We start from the raw sequence: 24,558 nt of genomic DNA, 5'->3' as shown, positions 1-24,558 counted from the left end.
TCTTTTGTTTGACAGACGGTTCCACTTTAGGACCCAAAACCCTCTATACCCCAGTCTTAACTAATTTTTCAAAATAAAATACTGTTTTTTGATATAAATTACTTATTATCCGAATGTAATGCAGTCACATTAAGAGCCCAGTGTACCAGACACAGACCCTAATCACATCCCCAAAACACAATTGACCATTTAAAATGGTGAGAATTCATCTCAGAAAAAGAGTGACACATTTTGCAAATTATTTTGGTACTAATATTTTGGCACATTTCCCCAACAAGTTTTAAAACAAACATAATAATCATGTCGCTAATTTTGTGAAATATTCAATAAAAAAAGTTTAAACAAAACACAAACATAATGATGTTATAGAATTTCATATTGTTTAGACGTTTTAAACAGGGAGGATTTGGCAATCTGATTTAAATATTGCGGGCCAATATCTGGGTCTTTTGATCAGGTAATGTGCCAATCCAAATGAGATGACATGTTTGTGTTGGGGGCAACAAAAGGACTTCTCGTCTGGGGTGTTATTTGATAAATAGGCCAGCACTGGCCATCCCTAGTAGGGTGCAGGGCTCCCGATGATTTACTTTTGCAAGCCTCCCCATTGGCAACAACATAACCGCTGTGAGAGAAAACACTGAGAATGCAACACCTTCTGCATAATCTAGTATTTTATAAACATATCTGGTAATTTTATGGCTCTGGCTACCTGGAGACCGGTCTTGAAGGATACGGGCAGAAAGTCCAGCTGACATCAGTGGCCGGTCCTGCTGACATCGCGGGAGACATCGCTGTTTAAGGGGGAAATGGGCGAGGAGTGGGGTGTGTGGGAGTTTTCCGGGGGTGACTCAGAGAAGTGGCACTTCTGGAGTCTCCGGATTTTAGGGTATGCTTATAAGCACGCAAGGAAAGCCCTCTCCTTCATCTGCACTTGTATATATGTTATTGTCAATTTTGTATACTGACAGTTTTAACCCCTTCATGACAAAGCCTGTACATGTATAGGCTCACAATGCATTGTTTTTAATGGGTTAATATTTTTATTAAAATGTGTTATTCTCATTCATTGTCTTCTTTTATACAGGTTATCTACCTTCTAGTCTGTTACAACCATTCAACAGGGTCTCTGCTTCCACCATATAGACCTGTCAGAATATATCCGCGGTGTTATTTCTGAACAGACCCAGGTTTCGATTGTTTGAATGACGAAAAGACATGAATAGCCATATTTTAACAAAGTGTAAACAGATCCGGAGCTCAAAGGGTATTTCTAAGAAATCAACAGTCAAAGCCACTTGTCATGCAAAATTCTCTAAGCAATGATCTGCCAATTTATTTTACAAGCAATGCTTTGTTTAATGCAAATGGGTTAAAACCCTGTAATTGTATTCATTTAAATACAAAATAAATGCATGCATCATTTTCATTATTTACTAAAAGGGTAGTATTATTGAGATTTGCTCCCATGTGTGTATTTATTTATTTGTATGGCACCATCGTATTCTCCAGTGCAGTACAAGGAGTTAATATTGCACTGCCTCGTACTTATATATATATATATTTATTTTTTTTTAAATTGTATTTAGCACCATCAATTTGACTTACAGAAACAACAGGTGAGGAGGGCCCTGTCCAAACAAGCTTACAATCTATATATATCGTCATATTAAGCAGCACTGTGCAATGGGTATGTATAATATATGTATATATAATATATATGATTTATATACCCATTGCAATATTATAGTGTATATATAATATATAGAACATATATATTATATATATATATCCTTTGCACAGTGCAATATTATATATCATAATACTAATAGTATATACTATAATGATAAACTATATGTTATATATATTATTATTATAATAAATGTAGTGTAGTCATTTTCTAGCAGCACACCTTTATATAGCAGCTCCACGCAGGGATGGTGCCCGCCGGTCTCAGGTGAGTCATTATGAGATGCTGTGACTGCTAATAAAGAAAAGGGGTGTTGTCTCTTTAAGTTTCACAAGGGATGACATCAGCACTTGGGTTTGGCAGTCGGATTCAATGAGAGTATCAGAGTAGAGACAGCTCACAAACTGAAGGGGGAAGGAGAGAGGCGAGTAGCCAGACACAGACACGGTAGGTGAAGCCGGCTTCCCCGCAATCCAATGTCATCCTCTCCTCTGCGGACCCCCATAGACATGACAGCCCTGGGAGCAGACAGAGGGGGCCCTTGGCTTTCCATCCATACCATTATTGAGGGGATCCGATGGATTTATGGGGGTGAAATTTCGGGGGAAACAAGCAGCCCCCTGCGGCTTGTTTCCTATGGCTAGTAGGGGGATGGGTGCATTAAACTATGGATGTAGCTATGGCGTATTCATCGCTGTAAGACGCGATTTCGGTTATCGTATAGATTTATTATATATCGCTGGGCTTCGTTGATGTGGGGGTTGGTAGTGTTATTAATCATCTAGAGGAAAACCCAGCTTTAACAATTGGAACGCTCGTGTGAAAAAAGGGTTAACAGCGGCTGCTGCCCTTATGTGTAAACTACCCATAAACATACGTATATAATATATACATTTCCTAAATGCTATAGATCGCCCCAAAACACCCCAGACATGGAAATCGTATGTATTAATATCCAAATATACTTAAAGATATTAAACAATTCAGCCGAGGTGCTTCGCTTTGTAATGTTTGGGAGACCCCTTTCAAGTGTAATGGGGGGCTTCACCCCCCCCCCGCCATTATATCCATCACCCTGTTCTGTATTAAAAGGGTGGGGTATAGGCCTGGGAAATAATGCAAAGCCCACCCCCTTTGTTCTTAGCTGGCCAGAAAATATGGATTTTATACATTCATGCCTTTTGGAGCGTGTGTGTGTTGAGCGTGTGTTGAGCGTGTGTTGTGTGTGTGTGTGTTGAGCGGGGTGACACACAGATTCTGGGTACAGGCAGCGACATGACATAATCCCGGTGTAGTCTTACACATTGACAGATTCTCTGACTGTTCAATCTGCTGGAGTTGGGCCAACTATTATATATTAAAATTTAGGAGCTGCTGCTGTTGAAATGCCCCGGAATGGTTTCATTTAATACGATTCCAGTCTCCATTGCGAGTATTAGTCGGAACATGTTCTGGTTTATTATTTATTGTCTTGGGCTTCTGTCCTTATTTATCGCTGTACTTGGATTTAGAAATTTTGTTTGTAGAAGAAATCTAATTAGCTGCCACTCGTAAAGAGGAAGCAGTAGGCCTGGTGTCTGTATGTAGCTTTACCGGTACGTCTGGGAATATGGTCCACTGGTATAAAAATATTCTGGATTTTAAATCTTCATTTTGTGTGTAAATCTGGAGAATTGGGGGTCCGTGTGACATGTTGTGTCTGATTGTTTGGTGTAAATGTACACACCGTACAATTGTGTTGACTGTTCTGCTTCCAGGGGACGGATCATGTTGCAGTGAATGAAGTTATTTAAAGGCTCCGCCGGCTCTGGGGTGCCTTCTGTTGTGGTCCGACACGTAATGGGTGATATAAAAATATAAAGCCATCTCGTTTCTCTTATTCCTGATGCTGATCTCCTCGTTCTTGGTGACGATGGGACTAACACATAATATATAAATATATGTATATGTCTCCTGGTCAGACTAAAATGGCTGCACCCAGGGACTTGCTGTTCTGCCCTTAAATGCACTTCACTTATGATTTAATACATTTATCAGACAAATCATATTGGACAACAGTTTGCTTTCCTGTAAATATGGGGAACTATTATTGCATAGGGGGAATCTATAACATATACACTTCTGGTATCTTTAAAATATCTCCTCTGGCCCACTCATTGCTATATATTTAAATGTACATATACTAGGAAACGACTATGATGGCTACTGCTAATGTGGTTTAACGTATGCACGTTGGTCCACTTATGTAGTAACGTGTTCTCTTAGGCTGTGAAATATAATTGACATTTACGGTAATTTTAATAAACTTCTTTATGTAAACTTGTGCTAGGAAGTGATGAGCTCAAGGTAACCAGTCAATGCAAAGCAGCCTGTCTCGGAGCGTGTACACACCTGTGTATACCTGTATAAATATATGAGCATGTAAACTGCTTGGCAGGTGTTTCGAAACAAGACCGGTCTATTCAAAGGTGTGTATACTACCCTAATAAAACAAAATACATATAGTGATCATTAACCGAACATTGATCCTAAAAAATATATTATTTTTCCCTATTAAATACTATATTATCTGATTAAATACAATGATATAGGATTACAGATTGGGTAGTGTCCAATAATTCTGGTGTATTAAAGGTGTGATGATCAGGAGGACCCTCCTGTGTACACCGTAGGTGGGAGAACTATATAATGCTGTATTATTATATGGGTATGCAGAATTATGTTCAAATTACAGTATATATTAAACTAGTTTGTGTAATGTAGAAATATTGCCGGCTCGATTGAAAAGTGTCAGGTTTATAGTACTTTGTATTTGTATGGGCTGCAGTGCAATGAATTTCTATGAATTGCCTTTTTTTTTCGCTTTTAAGAGGAAAGCACACCTGCTGAGATTTTTACTCTAGAGGAAGCCTATATGTATATTTTTTTTATATACGTTCCGAACAAAATGACTGCTGTGCTGCTTCTAGACATACAGCCTCCTCCGAAATCCAGTGTAGTCTGTAATTTTAATAAAGCCCAAGTAATTTTAATAGTTAAATTCTTGTGCCAGAGAAAGTTTTGACAGAATCTTACACACGCTGCAGTCTTTTATAATTTCCTTAAAGCCGACCTGGCGTTTGGACACTTTTTCTGAAAAAGGTTTGCGAACGTTGTGTGTTTACATACACTAAACATGCGTTTTCTTGTTTACGCGTATATTGGTAACCCAATTAAAGTGTATACCACTCACAGCAGCCATGTTCTTGTTCTCAGGATTTCGGTGATTATTCCTCCCTCATTGAGCCATTTTTTTTCCCCCCTCTTAGGTTATTGTCCCTATTTGGTGGAAGATTAGTTCTGGAAGGCCTTTGTACGGAGGGGGGAAGGGAAAGGGAGAACATCAGAGCAGGAAGTTGACATGCTAATTCTGGCACAGTTTGCCACAGATCTCAAAATATCTTGTTTTAGACCCCGGAAAGGCTATGTATATGTAAATTGTATATGGCAAATTGAGGCTACCGCTCAATCACGCTAATGGACAGTATCCTACTGAGGCCTTGTGAATAGTAGTCTTGCATAGTAGGTTTGTGTAACTTCTCCCTTTCTTCCCCCACATTGTTGTTCCTGTGAAGTCCTCATGCTTTTTGTTTATCCAGCAGTTATTTTCTAAGCCGTCTTGTAGAACAGGCCTGCCTGAATTGGTCAGTTGGTTGCCACGACCCTAGGGAGTTTTTCCTTTTTCAGTTAAGATTTTTTTTTTTTCCCCCATCTTTGTTTTTTTGTTTTTAAAGACAGGTTCATTGATTTAGTGTTTAACTGCATTTTATATCTTTTAAACAAAGATTACAGGAAAAAAATAGTAGTACCATCACAGCTTTGTAGTGACAAGTATATACAACGGAACAGGGACAAATTCTTGTGCAGTTCAGGAGCTAGACAGGCGTTTTTAAGCCGGTATGCTCACTACGAGATAGAACAGCAGTTTATGCACACGCTTCCGTGTAAAATAGTTAGAAGCCAGTAGTGATGATTCAGGAGCCATGCCTCCAGCGTTCCCAGGGTTTGGAAAGCCCTCTGCTGAAAACAGGAATGCGAGATTTGTCAAATATGTATAGTTTGGTACAAAGAAAGTACCGTATTGGCTCGGATATAGGCCGCACCCGAATATAGGCCGCACCCTAAAAGTTAGGTGCTATTTTAAAGAAAAAAAATTTTTTAAAGAAAAAATACACGTTAGTGAAATGGTAAAACAGTATTTTATTTAATGAATGGTATTTGAACATTTTTTATATTTATTATGCAGTTAGCCCTTCTTTTGACAGTATATAATATATGTTATATGAATAAAAGAATGGACAGGTAGAAAGTAGAGATGGGGAGAAGACTAAGAAAAGGGAAAAAATATCAGAACCATATTTTACATTTTTCTCATCTAGGTCATATTTTCTGGCAGCTTCCCTGTTGCTCGTTTTTTCAGCATATTTTAGGACGTTTATCTTAAAAGTTGAATCATAACTTCGCCTTTTCTCTTTGCTGGTCGAAGGTTTAATCTCCACATGATCAGCCATTTTGGTATTTTATTAGTTCCTGTAGAAAAATTAATTCATTGGTCTTAGGAGACTACAATAATGTTAAGGTTCCCCCTTAATTGATAATGCACCTTACTTACAGAGTGCATCATTAATTAAGGGGTGCCTAAAAAGGCTATAAAGTGTGGGGCTACAATTCAATACTTTATCACCATTTTAAGGTTCCCGCCTTAATTCATAATGCACCTTACTTACAGAGTGCATCATTAATTAAGGGGTACCTAAAAAGGCTATAAAGTGTGGGGCTACAATTCAATACTTTATCACCATTTTAAGGTTCCCGCCTTAATTCATAATGCACCTTACTTACAGAGTGCATCATTAATTAAGGGGTGCCTAAAAAAGGCTATAAAGTGTGGGGCTACAATTCAATACTTTGCCATTTTAAGGTTCCCCCCCTTAATTCTTAATGCACCTTACTTACAGAGTGCATCATTAATTAAGGGGTGCCTAAAAAAGGCTATACAGTGTGGGGCTACAATAAAATAGCTTTTTAAGGTCCCATTTTAATTTATGATAATTTATAATGGAGCCTTAGAGTTTAAGGTAGGGACCTTTAAAAGGGATTCAAGGTTGGGGACTACTTGGCAAGTTCTTTATGCTTAGTGTGTGTGGGTTTTTTTTTTTACATTGAATGTATGGCAGGAGGCTACCACCCTCCTTACCTAAACTTTAGATCTGCAACCTTGATGTAGATGCAGCATACGTGAACTCCACTTGCTGCACCAGTCTGCCTCATCTACATCAATGTTGGGAATAAAAAATCAGGGAGGAACTAAAGTTTCTGCTCGTGTTGCCGGGGGACCGCATTTTTGCCGGACCGCACTGAAGAAAGTTTGCTGATACGGTCTTCCAGACACCCTGGAGAAGGTAAGAAATGCTAAACCCCGATTATAGGCCGCACCCCCACTTTAAAGATTTAAATTGTGGGAAAAAAGTGCGGCCTATACTCGAGCCAATACGGTATATGTAATTGTGAGGTTTTTTGTGTTTGTTTCCCCCCCCCCCCAAAAAAAAGTGTAAAATCCCTTTAGTGTGTTTATGTGGGAAACACTCTGCAGGACTGCCAAGGACTAGTACATCCTACCATGGTATCACGTAACCACGGTAAATTCCTGCCGGGGCTGCCTGACTGAGTGAAACACTGCTTGTTTTTATGAAAGGAATTTGTTTATCTGATTACCTGGGAAACAGGTGACTCGACTGTTCCTTTTACGTTTAAAATAATTCTTTGGCCCATATCCGTAAAGAACAGTTCTGGAGCAAGGTACGAAATGTGAAGTCATTACAGCAACTAGAAAAATAATTAAGCTCCGAAAGGAACACTTATTTTCGGCGGCTTATACATCTTTAGACAGCTTTATAACCGTCCTGTAAAAAAAAAAAAAAAAAAAAAAAAGGATGTTTAGTGAAAAATGTGATATTACTGTATTCTAAACAAACGCAAGCAATTTAATTCCAATGATCTTAGAAACAAAACATTTTTTTTTGGTTGGGGGACACAGTAAACGTGTGCTTCCTGCCTTAGTTGCACAATTTAGTTAAATAGAACAAGGAAGGACATTTCCAAGTTTTGAAGAAGAAAAAGAAACTATTGTTAATTAAAGGTTGTGTGTTTTTTTTTTTTGTTTTTTTGTTTTTTTTTGTAATAATTAGGGTTTCTATACAATGCCTGACTGCCCCAGGTAGTTTGACATTTTCACTCATAATTGGATAACAAATATTTGCCTTTGTGCCCACCTACAAAACTGTATTCAGACCGCTCCGTACTTGACTAAGAGCTTGAAAATAGGACTCTTAAGGGACGTAGAAATCAAGTCATTATACTTGTCTCATGCACTCTGCCTGCCGTGTGCTGACTAGGAAGCAATTGCTAAATATAAAGGGCATAATTGTTTTGTTATACTATCTGGGCATTTCCAAAGTTTTAAATTAAGCTTGTGTTCACTTAAACAATCAGTTCCTGAAGTGTTGAACTATTTTTCATTTTAATCTTTTTACCTTTTCTGTTTAATTGTTCTATAGGCTCGCCTGCATGCTCATAAATGGATGGAGGTTCTTGACATCCTATGTTTCATTTTTACAGCCTAAACTTTGTGTTTTTTGTTTTTTTTTGAGCTCAATACATGAAAACTCGCCTTATGTGTATCTTAACTTTGCATAGGTAAAATAGCCCATTTATGTTAAATATTTCCAAAGATATATTTGAAAATCAAATTCGGCTGCTACACTACCGCAATCAAACTCCTCTATTGGTATTGTTGGATTTAGACCCTGAAATACAGTGAAGAAAAGTAGTTTTTTTTTTTTTTTTTTTTTTTTCTGTAAATTGTAACACTCATCTGAACTATTGAATGTTACAAATTGTCAAATTACCATTTATTTGTATATTGCCAATAATTTATGGTGTTTAGCAACCACTCGCTGTACATGTCTCCAGTATTCTGGGAAGGGATGGCAACTTCTGGCCCATGGGTCACATAAGGGCCATGATGCCCCAGCCTCTGCTGCCTAAACTACAACTAATGCACTTACTGCATAACCCTACCAAGCCCTGTCTCTGCAGGTAGGTGGCTCCTGTTTGGGAAATTCTGAGCGTTTGGCCCCATGTTAAAATTCGACTACATATTAATTAATCCTCCTTGTAAAGGTCTTTAGATTTGTGAAATTACCTCCCTCTGATGGCAGCCGATCTGTTTACGTAGCCTTCAGAAGAGTAGATAGCATCAGTATAGGAAATTGATTTATGAAAGTATCCTCTTAACCATTTGTATCTTAGCCTGACATTTTGTACCAGTTTGTGGCTTGTAAAACTTTAAGCTGGCACCTAATTGTGATTGGAGAAAATCTACAGATAATCTACCAGATTTGTAGCATTAAACGATGGACCTTTCAATGCTTTAGATTGTTCTGAGTGTTATATTTGAGTTGATGCATACTGTACACACAAGTGTTCTAGACCAACTTCAAAGTAAATGTTTCAAACCCAAAAGTTAGTAGACATGGTTTTAGTTTTGATAGTTGAAAAAGATATCACATTCTCCAAGAGCAAGTATAGCAAGAACAAGCTTGTTTACATGTTTCAGTGTTAGAGGCATAAACCCAGAAGACATTACGCAGATTCTGTTTCGTTGTGCTATCACAGGGTAGCCTGTTTTCTCGGTCTCCCAAAACGTCTGTTTCAGTAATCTCCTTTATGAAAGTTAACAAACAGTATGCTTTTAGAAATAAAAAAGCGCATGGAACGCCATTGTCAAATCTGAGGTTTGTGTAATGTGTTGCAATGCGGAAGAATAAATGACTGAGGGAAGTTGTAGTTACCAAACCGGCTTTCAGGATATAGGTAATTGTTTGTAATATCCGTTGTCTACATATTCTACTCGTATTTATATTGAAAACTGACTCTTATTGATGGCTGTGGTCCCTTCATGATAGGATTCTTGGCGCTTTGGCATTTGATTATGATTTATTTAAAATGTACTTAAAATAAGAACTGTTGTATAATGGGGAGGAATTTTCAGGACTGCTGCATCTGAGGTTAATATCCACCCATATCCATTTTCAGTGGTGATTATTACTGTTTGTCTGTCTCTAGGATACATTCTACCTGGTGGTTTTGGAGGTGTTGTGTAACTGTGTACATTGTTGGTCTTAATCTTTCCATCATCTTAACTTGCTTGACATCACATTTAAAAGGACTTGCCTGAACATCCTAAGTTAGCCAATTTGTTTTTGTATTCGTCTCCTTTCCCTGCAGGAGTTTTTGTACAGGAATTTAACAAACTGATCTTAAAAACATGTTGAGCATGCAGCTATCAATTTGGTTGGGTTGTAGGATGGTCATCAGTGACTCGGATTACTTATCTGCCATTAATTAAACAAACAGCGGTAAAGGTGTCATTTGTTGGTGTAACAACCTGTGAGGTGCGATTACATTGATAGTGTCATTAACCTTAAATTTAAGGTTTGCCGACGCTGCCTCCCCCCTGCTGATCAGGAGCCGACTGTGTCGACGCTTTGAAGATCCAACAGTGGACACAGCCGGCTCCTGTATTGTCAGGACAGGCTATTGATAAGAGAAGGCAGAAGTGAGCATTGGCATTTGAATTTAAGGGCTTTTTCCTCCTAAATGTATTAATGGAACAAACCTTGCTTGTAATATAAGCAAGCTCTGGGTAAAGCGATAGTTTACGGTCCATGTAATCAAGAATAAATAATTAAGTAAAGAACAAAGCGCTTACCTGAGGTAGAAGCTGCTGCCCTCCTCCTCTGTAGTAATTTATGGCACTGGTTGGCTGCATCAGCTAGTCACTGGCAGGAAAGTGCTTGTTTTTGGCATCGGGTGTGAACAGGAAAGGGGCAAATGGATATAGGGGGGTTCTGCTGGATCCTACCCATGCTTTTTGCAAAAGGGATGGCATACAAATGGAAAGGGACCACAAAGCTATCATATCCATTAACGTGCATATGATGGCTGGAGAACTCTTCAATTTTCTTAAGAATGAAACATTTTAATGGCACTTTAGGTGGTAGGCAGCATTAGTAAGCTCCCTGTGTTGTGCAATAACTATTAGATTGTGATCCGGGGCACCAAGAAAAGATGAACTTGCAACAGAGAGGAATAACAAAAAAAGTGACAAATAAGGATAATGTAAGGGAAATGTTTTTGGTTTTTAAGGCAGGCGGATTTTCTCAAAGAAGAAAATGGTTTATGGACATGATAAAATGCGTGAAGATAGGTCAAGTAGGATGAGGATCTAGAAATGTTAATTGGATTTGGCAGCTTGGCTTTAATTTGCAGCTTTGTGTGGGTCTGTCTCATTGGCGTGTGCAGGACTCAGAATGATCTTTATAATTCATGCGACTAGAAGGATTTCTTGGAGGTCTGAGACCTATAGCAAAAAGGAAACGGAGTATTGCTTGGATTCTTCAGACTGAAAAGATACTGTTACCCGATTCTGCCTGTCTGTTAACCAGGAACATGTAAGTTGACAGCAACAGATTTTTGCTTTCAAACGGCTACATCCTGCAAATAAAATTACAATCTGAAGCCAGTGGTACCAGTCACGTGTGAGATCTTGGTTGAATATATTATATGCACAACCATATGGCAGATATTGTTTGACCAGTCAAAATATTGTCTTAACATTGCATTGTGCTTCCATTACAAACCAAAATTATGTAATCTGACACTAACAGTATGACACAGGTAGATACACTTTATTTTTGAATTTCTCCTAAATGGACTGAGAATAGAGAATTGTTTGTGTAGAGATGAATTTTGATGGGATGTACCGTAGAACAGTCAGTGGAGAGAGACATATGATGGGAAAAGGGTATCTGGAGACTTTGCAGGTGAGTTGTGGTTTTCAGTCCTTGACTTTAAGTGTGACTTTATGTGCTGTTGGGGTTTAGCCCCTATGAGAAGCTCCTTCAGGAAGCGCTTGGCTTGCCCTTTACTACATAACAGGCCTAGTGCATTTGAAATATAATAAGCCTTGACATGTCTTTCCTTATACAAGCCTTCTGTGCGTTCTCTCTTCAAACTACTGCGTGTTTTAACAGGTACCGGCTCTGTAGGGTCATTTTGTTAGAAGGCTTTGAGACATCCGTCTCTTTACAACACAATCTTGACAGCCTTATTTGCATTTGTAGCACAAATACTCAGTCAAGGGGTAATTTTAACGGAATACAGGGCTGTAGTGTATCTTAAAAACAATGTTCTGTCATGACAGTCGGCAGGTGATATTTTACCACCCTGGTGTTAGACATTAAGTTGTTTTTTTGTTTATTTTTTATAGCCAAGTCAGTTTAAAAAAATATATAGTATTGGGGAACATTATATAATTTTTTTAAAAAATAGATGGCAGCTCTGTTGTGTACTTGTGGTTAGAATGGGGTGTTTTTTGTTCGTCAGCCACTTCCTGACTGAAAGGGCAGAGAGCCGCCGCCTGTAACACAGCCCAGGAATTTACTCGCCGCGGTTTCTCCTCCCACTTCCTGTATGCTGTTTTCTTTCAGTAAACTATCAGGAAGGCCCTTGCTGCCAGTTTGCAAAAGCTGTGTTTGGTCCTCCAAATATTGATCTTTGAGCAGTTCTGTTAATCCCGTAACTTAATGTCTTGCATTTTCTACTAGTGTCTACCTTCTGAAATGTATTTCGTTGGCTAGAGATCAGTTGTTACAAAATATATTCATTTGTATCTGAACAGTAGACGCCCTCATAATTAAAAGCATAACATTAACGTTTACACCAGCGGTGGCATAACAATTGGTAACAAATGGCTCTCCAGCTGTTGAACTGCCACTCCTATGCCTCTGGGCCAGCAGTTGGCTAACAGAGGTTGGATTTCAACAGTCGGAGTGCAATGCAGGCTACCGGTGGCCTAGGGGACTGGTTGTAAATGGCAACAGTGGGTGATAGTGAAACAGCTAAAACAAACCACAGTATGCTGAATTGTTTTATATAGCGCCATCATATTCTGCAGCACTGTACACTGGGTTAACATCACAAGTTGTATGTGATTGACTTACAGAAATGGGTAAGGAGGGCCCTGCTCAAACAAGCTTATAGTCTAGAACATAGACATAAAATTAATCTAACCCATGTAATTTAATAGTTTTCTGAAGGGCGGATGCCATGTTCTGGTTCAGGTAATGTGCCTGTGATTACACAAGATAGGTCCGATGCTGGCCCGTGGTCTCTTTACAGATATGTGCCCACTGACATACAAAGATGTAATATGTACATTTGGATTATGTCACCTGAACAAGTATGGAACATGAGCTACTGATGCTTTGATATGAATGGGTTAATACTGTGTGAAGTGCTGTGATAGATCCACAGGCCACACGTTTCTCCATTGTATTTCTCGCATGTGTTCTAATGACTGGAATCTGAGCGAGGGGTTTATAGTTGAGACTGTCTCTAGAAAATAAATCCACAGGGTGACTTGGTAAACAGACTTCTAAGGTCCGTTAATTCTCAGATACTTGTCTGTTAGATTGTAGACAATAGGTTAATATACCCTGCTTTTTCCTGGCACCGTTTATTGTAAGATGGTGTGGAGATATCACAGTTCCTCCCCTTGGCTGTAAGTGTCCATCCTGCAGTGTAACGGAGTAATCTGAACCTTGTGTGTCGTTTTTCTAACGGCAGTAGTTCAAATATATGTGTAGCACACATTGTGTGTATGCTAACGATGCGGCCATCTAGACATCGTTCTTTGATCTACCTTAATATGCCCCCAGTTATATATTTTCTCCCTTTTATCGAGTTTCTCATTGTTTAATTCAGATAGTCTTTTGCACGGTTAAGGTGTGATGGGAGATACATTAGGGAATTCATTAGTGTTAGTTTTACCCCTTTTGGTCACAGATCTCGGATTCCTTTTAAAATAGATCTCTGAAAAACAATTAAGATTGGTTTGAAAAGCAACAAGCTATAGGTAGCTATGATAAATAAATTTAACTGTGCTAAATGCTGCAAAGGGCGACTGTTTCCCTTTAAATTTCAGTAGGCAAGTAAGCAGTTGTCAGACAGCCATGGCCCTCTATTCCGTACAAAATGTTCCACTGCTGAGATCATGGAGTGCATTCCTGGGCACACGCTAAGAAGTCTGCACTGCTTAACACAGCCCCAGCGCAGCTGTCAGATCCCTACCCTCTGCATCTTTCTCTTTACTTTATGGTGTATTATAGGTTTCTCTGGTGACCCTGGTAGGAGCGAATGCAGTCTGTCCAAAATTAGAGCTCTTTGGATTATCCATTACTTGTAGCTACTGTAATTCCCAAACATGCTTTGTTTTTCCAGGTTTCCTTCCCCCAGGAAGCTATGGATTGCGGTACTTCTCACATAAACACCTACTGCTTCTAATCTTCTTTGTCTTGTTGTCATTACAGGTAAAACAATGGAGCTCAGAGTGGGAAACAAGTACAGGCTGGGCAGGAAGATTGGCAGCGGTTCTTTTGGGGACATCTATTTAGGTAAGTGTGATGAGGCCTGTGCTTCACTGGTACTGTCAAGAGGGCATGTGGGTCACTGTTTGAAAGGGTTCAGATTTTGCCCAAATTGTGGGTGACTGTAGTCAGTACCAACGTTTCATCAACAAACTGCGTGCACACACACACATCTGCGGCACAATTCCACCCGTGTTGACTAGTTAAACCAGTTATTGAATGTGTTTCGTCCCAGGTAAGTGTTAACTGTTCACACCTCAATGGTATAATGGTTCTGTTGAACACAAACAATGGGGCATTGTTTTCCAATTGTGACCACCATAGAAAAAATATTGGAGATTATAAAATAGACTAGTTGAAGCCTAATAAGATGTGTAGATTTCAACTAAAAAGACTGTTTTCTCTAGGACGTATACAAATGTGATTATATAATTTATATATTACTTTACACACGCTTTTGTTCTTTAAATGTCCTCTGATCGGAACTCCGGTTCGTAACTGGGCTGACAAATATTGCAGTTGCGCTGATGCAAAATAGTGCATGGGATGGCAGCTTACTTAAGTACATTGCCTTCAGTAAAAGCAGGCAAGGGAGGAGAAATGTGAGGCAGAATGGACTCCGATAGGCTTTATTTGTATTGGAGAGAACAAAATATAACTGAATTGGACAGGCATACCAATTTTCCCTTTGAAGAAAGGAATCATGTAGAACAATGATGAGAATGCTGGCGATAAACTTTGTTTTAAAACAGTTTTTTAATGTCTGTAAATAGAAGAGCTGCAAACCCCCAGTTACAGTAGGTGACTAATGGATATCTGCTGTCACTTTATAAAGTGGGCTAATGGTTTATGTAAACAAATGGCTGCTGTTTGTGCTTATCCATTTTCTGCCTCTATTTCGTAATAAAACGCATATCCGGTCCCCGCCTCACTGGTTGGCACAGGGTACAGTTTAATGTCCCAGGTGTATTCTTTAAAATGTAAAATGGCTAAGTCCAAGACTGCAGCTTCCGCCTCCTTCTTGGTCAAACGATTTATGACGCTTTACTGCTCAAAATGTGTAGTTTCGCAAATCTGAGAGAAATAAAGCAACGTTTGGTAGTCATCTTTTTAGACTGTTGGAATATGTTTCCAGACGTCGGTGAGATTCATGACAAATGTGTGCAGAAAAATGTCAATTTAAGTATATTAATACCTGCTCTTTAATCCAAGTAGTGTCTAGTTAACTGTTTGTCGGCCTATTGTAAATGACAGAATAACACTATTTGGAGTGAGTGGTTTTTATTTTGAAGCTGTGTAAGGCTGTAGTCCATTTTATGTATCATTGGATAGTTTACGCAATTTCAGAATGGATCATCGTAAGAGTTTTATGCAAACATTTATACCTCATATTCATAAAGGTGTTTGTCTTCATGTTTCCTGCTTAATTTGATTTTGTAAAAAGAGCATACACAATGGCCGGTGTATACTGACAAGGTGCGAGGATATTTTTTCTGATGCAGACGTCCTAGGGTTAGTGTTTCTATTTCAGGTTGTTCTGGGGGAGAACATCTGCTAACTGCCTTACTTTCGTGGAAGCTTCCTGTGTCTGTAGACGGTGCTCCCGTGCTACTCCCTCCCCAGGAGGGGATATTCTGAGGGGTTATTTCTGTCCCATAGGATTACTCGTGTGCAGACGCGAGACTTAAAGTATTGGCTGATTTACAGGGGCAGAGAATGTAAAGACGGCTCAGACCCGACATAATCAGGTGCTTAGCCATCTAGTCGTACATAGCAGGACGGTACATTCGGTGACACTGCTCCTTCTGGAAAACTGCTCTTGCTATCCCTCCCAGTCTTCATGCTTTTGTAGAGTGGGGGTATAATTGAACATAGATGATGTAAAAAGTGACCACTTCTGCACTTTTTTTTTTATATCTTGATATAAATGCCGATGTTTCTTTACTGGTGCTGAAACAGTATGTTTGGGACCCCGCAATGAAGTTGTTAATGTTGAACTGTATGCATCATGCAGAATTAATTGCCTCTGGAGGTTCATGGGTAGCATGCCTTATGCTCCATTTGAATATATATATATGGAGTGTTCAGTCATGCATATAGGCAGACTAGAGGAAGGATATCCCCCGTATTCCCTAAGGCTTGCAATAAGGATACTGTAGCCACTGACATGCCCGGGGATATATGTCACATTGGAATAACGCAGGATGTCTTCTGCTGAGAAAGAAAGGGAAAGACAGCTGCGTTGAGAGGGGCTCCTGCTGGGGCTCGCCAGCTGCTCTTCCTACCGCCTAAGCCTCTGGAAGCGAGCTGGGTCGGTTTTCTTTGGAAATGGTTGCATTGCGGAAGGACAGAATCCTCATGAATTTGATGACTATTGGTATTCTTGACGGGGATTCTCCTTTAGCGATTTTTCTAGGTGTGAGGGTCGTCTCAGATGTATTGGAAATGAGGTCTATGTACAGCATACAAGCAAAGCTTCTGCATGTAATCCATGTGCGACAACAGAATAAGTGTGCCTAAGATTTCTGTTTGGTAGTACAACCAGTGATCTGGAAAGGGTATGGGAACTTTAGAGGCCCCAAGATAGATTTGGAAATGTAATCACGGATTTATGGCAAATTGCCAAAACAATGCTAGTGCCGCATTGTAAAACTGTTCTGTTGGGGCAGTGAAAAGCTACATGGGTGCAGTGCGGCCCCGACGTCTTGTTTGTTTGTCTCCGGATAGCAGCGAGTGTAAGAGGAGGACTTCTATTATGCAAGTGGCTGCTTGTGCATCTAGTGAATGGGAAGGGGTGCTTTTGACTGGTGTTTAAGAGTGGGTAATTTAACTTTGTTCTAGTAGAGTTTACAAAGTGTCATTATTTATGGCCTTGTCAGAAGGGGGAGGATACCCGGTTATTCATTTACATTGATATGATCCCACTGCCCCACTAGTTGAAGGCATATTCACATCTCTGTAAAATGATCTTATATAGCATGGCAAAACCTGAAATGTGTTGAACAATCCTTCCTAAACTATAGCATTTAACAATTTGTTCAGAGCCAATTTCCTTCCTATTATGTATGTAGATCTGTTGCAGTTCCTCAACCTCCTCTATACTGTATAGTTCACTAGATGAAACCAGACAAAAGCAAATATTCTAATATATACCCATTTACTGGTTAAGTCCCTTCAAGGTATGTATAATAGTTAAAGTAGAGTTTTCTAATCTGGTTACTTTAACTCTGTTCCAACGGTTACCATATACTGTAGTTGGGATACTATACAGTTCCCATATAATGTGGTATTAGTTTTGGGAATGGCGTACTCTTTAGTCATCCTTGGTCACTGCCTGGGGCTCCAGTAATGGAAATAAAAGGGAATGGAGGGGCTAGGCTCCGTTACTGTTCATGTGGCAGTGATAATTTGAAACTGGTTTTCTCAGTGTGACGGGTCTTGGTTTACTCTGGGTGTGGGCATGATGGTGGTCTTTTGTTGTTCAGCTGGTTAAATCTCTACCTTTTTGATCTTCCCAGGTAGTAATCTAGAGTCCAAAGCAGTATTGAGACTCCCTGATAATTAGCCTTTCTCTGTGGGGAAGGTAAATAGGCCATTCGAATCCCCAGGCAAATATCCTTTTATCAGGGTCTCCCTGCTAGAGTACATCTGTAACCTTCTAGGTCACAGAATATGTAATTATAGCCTGGATAATTGATTAACATTACACAATAGGCCATTGGCTGTCGTGCCGATCAGTTGAAACAGTTTCTCAAACAAACCATCACCTTAGAGAAAAATGCTAATTGCCGGTTATTTTGTGTTATCTTGTAGAGCAGGGCTACGCTGCATGCCGGCTTAGAGTCATGGATGATGCAGTAGGAGAGTTGCGAAAGGACTCGCTGTGCTCTAGTGTCTGATCCACATTAGTAATCCTAAAGTCATCCAAAATTGGCTGATTCAGTGCTAAATTAGATGAAACGACTGCTAGTAATCTACCTGCAGATTACAAGAAGCGTTGTGCTGCTTCACTGAGAAACGGGCTGCTACTGACATCGATATGTATATTTTTGTATATTGGGGACGTATTCTACATAAATCCCATGCATTTGTTTCTATAGAAGCTGAAAAATGAAACTTCTGTCATTTTCTCCTTCCTTTCCTGCTTATGTCTATATTAAAGCAGAAAGCATACCTAAATACACTGCCCTGGTATGGGTATAGCACATACCGGTACTTGCAGGTTGCGCACCTATTGAATTCCATGGAATTTCAGTTCTCCTGCATATGCATTAACCCCTTAAGGCTAGAGCTGGTTTATATTATTTTTGTATCCATTGTGACAGTGGCTGTTTTTGTGGACGTTTCCTCCATTTACAATTTTTTTGTGTGTATATAAAAAAAACACAATGCAGAAAAAAAACCACTAACAGGTATTGTAACTTGTACCACGTCCGATGTTCTTGTTTTTCCCTTTCAGCATTGGTTTTGTGTTGTATTTCCACAGGTGCAAACATTGCTACTGGTGAGGAGGTTGCTATTAAGCTGGAATGTGTGAAGACAAAGCACCCTCAATTGCACATTGAGAGCAAATTCTACAAAATGATGCAGGGTGGAGGTAAGAACCCTAAAACACTGGAAGCTAAAGTAGATTTTGTCCTAGAATAAAATAACTGATGTAATTAGGCACCAGCCAAAACAAGATCCAATGGCTTCTAGAACTTGATGAGCCTTGCATAGGGATGTCATAGTTTTGTAGGTGGCCATGTTTAGCGGCAGGTGAAGCAAATTTGTTACAAGTTGCAATGTGAATCATTGTATGCCAGGTCTTGATTTTCTCTTGCACAAACATATCTCTGACAGTGGGGATCCCTTCCATCAAATGGTGTGGTGCAGAGGGAGACTACAACGTGATGGTAATGGAGTTATTGGGCCCAAGCCTGGAGGACCTCTTTAATTTCTGCTCTCGCAAGTTCAGCCTGAAAACTGTACTCCTCCTTGCAGATCAGATGGTAAGTGTAAACCAAATGCTCCTTTCTGACACTGTTGGCAGATAATAGAAATGGTTGCCTCCTTACTTGTGTAGCCTGAATCCATGTTTGATCCCAGGATATGAAAGATCCTTGTCATATCGTAACACAGGTAATTAACTATACAGAGCATGTATACAGATCATTTTATTTTGTTTTTATTATTGAGATGTTAGAATGCCAAGGCAAATCCGCAATTGTATTAAATGTCTGGTACTGGTTATGGCCACAGTTGCCGAAAGACTCATAAGTGCTGCAGCATTGTGCCATCGATGCCGTTTTTCTTTTCATGCCAAACATTGAGAGAGCAGCCGGCAAAGTAGTTAAGGTGGCACCACACTATCACAAAATTTTGCTCTACAACTTGGTGTTATGCCCCATATGAAATTACCTGTGAATTTTAGTCGGATCTGTTTTTTTGACACCGACTCTTGTGGTGAATTGTATACACTTAACTGTCATTTACTGATATAATGCACAATAAACTCCCAACCTGTCTCCTGTGAAAAAATTAGACTTCATATAACAAAAATATATGGTGATACAATAAATCAAACCATGCAAAACACAAAGGGTCCTTCCCACCTGTTGTCTAAAAGACTTGTCCTTTCGGGTATTGAAATATGACGGTGTTAGATCTGTCATAAACTGTTCTAATGTTCAAGTGTAGTTTATACCCATAAATTGTAATCTGCTCTCATCTTCGTAACAGATCAGCCGAATTGAGTATATTCATTCCAAGAACTTCATACATCGGGACGTAAAACCTGACAACTTCTTAATGGGACTTGGCAAGAAGGGCAACTTGGTTTACATTATTGATTTTGGGCTTGCCAAGAAGTATCGTGATGCTAGGACGCACCAGCACATCCCATATAGAGAAAACAAAAACCTAACTGGGACTGCTAGATATGCATCTATCAACACCCATCTTGGTATAGGTAGGTTGTCTGCCTTTTATAAAATCCTGTTTTTGTTGCAGTGAGATAAGCAGGTGTATATACTGTCTTGTTTCAATGTTTTATGTTGTGACCATGTTTTGGTGGTTTAGCTGTCAATGCTGGTGGTTTAAAAGGATACAAATAAAATGGTGGCTGCTATTGGTTTTGACAACGGTTGCTCCTAATTTAGAACAATGCTTCAGATTCGGATTGTATGCTTATATTAGAGTTAGTACATGGAGACATGCTGTTCAGGATCCCTCTGCATTCGGGTTGCCCGCACACAAGACATCTTGTTGGTTAACTGTGGTAATTCACTTGGAAGGGAGAGGAGATAAACTCTGAAACTCAAGAGTAAAGCAAATCATGAATTTTCAATGACCCATGTATTACATCTACAATATTAAAAGGAAACACATTTTGTAGAAGTGCTATATTGATACATATTTTCACATTCATGTGTAACAGAGATTAATCTCTAATCTGGAATAGGGTTGTGTATTCATATAAAGAAATCCGTGCATTGTATGTTGTGACATTGTCGAGCAGCACCCCATCATCCCATTATTCACTTTCATTACAGAGCAAAGTCGCCGTGATGATTTGGAGAGCTTGGGATATGTGCTGATGTACTTTAACCTTGGATCACTACCATGGCAAGGTTTGAAGGCTGCAACCAAACGTCAGAAGTACGAACGTATTAGTGAGAAGAAAATGTCTACGCCCATTGAGGTTCTCTGCAAAGGCTACCCATGTAAGAACATGTATAGGGTTTCCCGGGTGTGTACTTAAAGGGGCAGATCTGAGGGGTTGGATTTGTGTAATGAGGGGGAAAACTGCAATCTACTGTTGGCTTCACATTAAATGCAGTAAACTTGTGAAAGTGAGCTACTGTCAAACATATTGACTGTTTTATATTTTAGGGTTAAGCCGCTCTTTGTTCATAGTACACATTAGAGCTTTTGTTTCCTCTGCAATGAGCAATTAAAGATTGAATTGTCTTCCTTTTGGATATGTTACTGTAGCTTTAATGGTGGCAGCCATCATCAACTTTCCAATCAAACTTTCCTTGTTAAGCAACAAGTAGAGGAACATAGTGTTAAACATTTTAACTCATTAGCTGTCATGGTGTCTTTCTCGTTGCCTCTGTCTGTAATTACGCTAATGCGGCTCATCCGTTTGCAGCTGAATTCTCAACTTATCTGAATTTCTGCCGTTCCCTGCGGTTTGATGACAAGCCGGATTATTCATACCTGAGACAGTTGTTCCGTAACCTTTTCCATCGGCAAGGCTTCTCCTACGACTATGTGTTTGACTGGAACATGCTAAAATTTGTAAGTACAATCCCAGTCTTCAAGGGGGTTATGTTTGTTCAGAGAATCTGGGCAAAATATAACACATTAAACAATATGTATGAAAACTTTAATGTGGTTACCAATTGTTTTTTAGGGTGCAGCTCGGAACCCAGAGGATCTGGACAGGGAGAGGCGAGAGCATGACAGAGAAGAGAGAATGGGGCAGCTGAGAGGCTCTGCTACTCGGGCACTTCCCCCTGGACCACCTGCTGGAACAGCCCCCAACCGCCTGAGGAATGGTGCAGAACCAGTAGCCTCCACGCCTGCCTCTAGAATTCAGCAAAGTGGTAAGTAGATGCAGGAAGTACAGATTAAAAACGGATATTAGACTGAAGAGTAAAATCCTAGGATAAGTGCACAAAAGCAAATATTGTTCACAAATTATCAGAGCTGCCCTGCTTTACTGTTGTCATAAATGACACTGCAAATGAGATCTTTATACTATTTCAGGTAACACCTCTCCAAGGGCTATCTCACGGGTGGACAGGGAGCGCAAGGTCAGCATGAGGTTACACCGGGGAGCCCCTGCAAATGTTTCTTCCTCTGATCTGACAGGGCGACAAGAAGTGTCACGGATTTCAGCATCACAGGTGATTGTCACACTTTGTACTAAAACAGATCCATCTAATAAAAAGTAATCAAATGAGTTTAATCCTCTGTTACATGATGCGTGTGATCTTTCTCTCCCTGAAGGTATTTAATATTCCTGCTTCATTCAAGGGGGGGGTCCCCTGAAAAATACACTGTTTTGCTATTTTGTTTTCTAATACTGTCATTTTTGTTCTCTCCTTGATAGGCCAGTATACCGTTTGACCACCTTGGGAAATGAGGACAGCCACTCAACCAATGTTTGCTTAGGTGAGCTTTGGCATTACATATTGATATTAGCTGCGCTGCTACTGGCCTGTATATATGTAGACAAAACTTAAGTCATCTGCGCTTCTATAAAGTGCATCTCAAAGTGACACGGGCACATTTTATAGGGCTTGATCTTTGTGTGTTTACAGGCAGTGTTAAGATTATATCGCACATCTATACCCTCACCCTTACTTGGAGTATATAAGTTATTCATGTCAAGATAACCACTTAGATCAAAACCTTTTTTATTTCATGATCAGTCAGGGTTATCTTGGAATGACAGAACTACATGAGGGAAAATAGAAATTCTGATCCCAAATATGAAATCATGCCCCCCCCCTTTTTTTCTCTCCCAATTGATTTTCTGTGGTAGCGTAACCAAACATGCACATAAAATGTATCAACTTACTTATCGTTGCTTTATACATTCTGACGCTAACACCTTTTTTTTTTTTTCTTTTTTCCATAGTGTCTTCACTGTATTTCATTTTCTTTTAAATACAAAATTTTATTTTTTCTGCCAATGAAGAGAGCCATGCTGAGGATGCTGGTTCTGGCGCTGAGCTCAAGAACTGATGTGTCCGGGATGAGCATATAGGTGTACCAGAGCTCTCCCCCCCCCCATAACACTGGCAGTCCAGGACAGCGGATGTTCTTCCTGCTTTCTCTAAACTGAACACTACATATAGATATATACTGTATATATTTTCCTTTTATTTTTTAGCTTACCTCCCCTGCCCCCCCCAACAGGGAAAAAAAAACTCCAGCTTCATGTGTAAGATTCTAGCTCTAGCTACTCTTTTCTTCCGGCCTGAAGGATGGGAAGTTTAGTCTGTTAAGAGAGTAAAGGTCTGACTTTTCTGTTGCTCTATTGGATCGGACCTGCCCCTCATCTGCTCTTCTCCAGACTCCATTTTCACAATGGAAAGATGCATGCAGTTTTCCTGTGGCTTTGTTGGTCTCTTTGGATATTGCAGATCTGAAGAGAAGGCAATTACATCTGTCTGTTCTATATGAATCCACAGTGGAGGCCAAGCTTGATTTTAGCATTCGCTTGCTTTCTGAAACCCTGAGGAATTGGGGTTTTTCTCGGAGAGAGGCGTAGCTTGCCTTGTCAGCTAGTGACCCTAGCTGTTCTGGCAGTTTTAGTTGTAGGTCATATAATGTATTTTAGTAGTAGGTTTATTGTTGGGTATCTCCCACTGTGGCTGCTAGTGGTATGTCTAATGCTTTTGAAATATTAATAATAAAAAAAAAAAAGTCTCCCCTTCCCACACTTCCGTAGTATGAAGACTTGAGAATGGATGGCTGCTTTCTGATTTTCGTAACAAAGACTGTGAAGGTGCACAAAATATATTTTATTGAGGATTGTAAAATATATCAAAGGGTCAGGAGGGCCCTGGGTGGTGGGATTCTGAATGTGTAAGCTCCCGTTTCCCTCCATGTCCTGGACAATGCCCAACCTGCACCACTAGATGGCGCCATGTAACTAGTTCTCAAACGCCCTTCAAACTGTTTCAATATTTAACAAAATTTTGTTTCCTTATTTATTTACAGTATCTTTTCTTTTTTTATTTGTTGTAACTTTTATTACTTTATAATTTTAAAAAAAGTGCAAAAAAAAATTTGGGGGGAGAAATACACACTTTTTGGGGGGGATTTTTGTACTTCCTGTGTAAATATAGACTTTTTTCAGCTTTAATGTGTTTGTTAATTTGAGGTAATAAAGTAGAAAATTACAAAGTGATTAAAAAAAAATGTTTTGTGTGTTGAAATCTACACTAATCTTGCATGTTTATATTACTAGTTGTAATTTAGGATCACTTTCTTTTTACAACTGCAATGCCGGCCTTAGGTGTTAAAGAGCCCCCTGTGCAGATGAATACTCTGGTGCCCCCGTCCCAAAAAAGAAAGGAAGAACATCTTGTAACAAACAACCAGTTTTAGTTAGAGATTATTTATGTGCAAGTGCAAACAAGTACAAGAATATATAACTGGAAACACGGGTAACAAAAATGTACGCTAAATACATTAAAAATAGGGGGGGGAAACGGCTAACCGTGCAATCTTTATCACAAACATTTTTGAAAATATTGAAAAAAATTGGACCCTACGCAAGTATTTCCTAGGCCCTCCCCTCCACGCTTCCTAGCATCCAATCACTCCCTCCGCTCC

At 39.5% G+C, this 24,558-nt stretch overlaps 1 protein-coding gene across 1 annotated transcript; it reads left to right on the top strand.

The window, feature by feature from the left end:
• The first annotated feature begins 2,058 nt into the window (after positions 1–2,058).
• Positions 2,059–24,141, top strand: CSNK1E (casein kinase 1 epsilon). The gene is made up of 11 exons (XM_053468875.1): positions 2,059–2,137; positions 14,164–14,247; positions 18,707–18,817; positions 19,063–19,211; positions 19,942–20,170; positions 20,754–20,924; positions 21,356–21,504; positions 21,620–21,812; positions 21,976–22,115; positions 22,322–22,383; positions 22,853–24,141. The coding sequence occupies exons 2-10, from the start codon at positions 14,172–14,174 to the stop codon at positions 22,352–22,354; spliced, it is 1,251 nt and encodes a 416-aa protein (XP_053324850.1). The 5' UTR covers positions 2,059–2,137; positions 14,164–14,171; the 3' UTR covers positions 22,355–22,383; positions 22,853–24,141.
• The last annotated feature ends 417 nt before the right edge of the window (positions 24,142–24,558 follow it).

This window comes from Spea bombifrons, chromosome 6, assembly GCF_027358695.1.
Source record: "Spea bombifrons isolate aSpeBom1 chromosome 6, aSpeBom1.2.pri, whole genome shotgun sequence".
Lineage (NCBI taxonomy): Eukaryota > Metazoa > Chordata > Amphibia > Anura > Pelobatidae > Spea > Spea bombifrons.
Note: the sequence above shows the minus strand (reverse complement) of the source record. Positions and strands in the feature narration are given on the sequence as shown.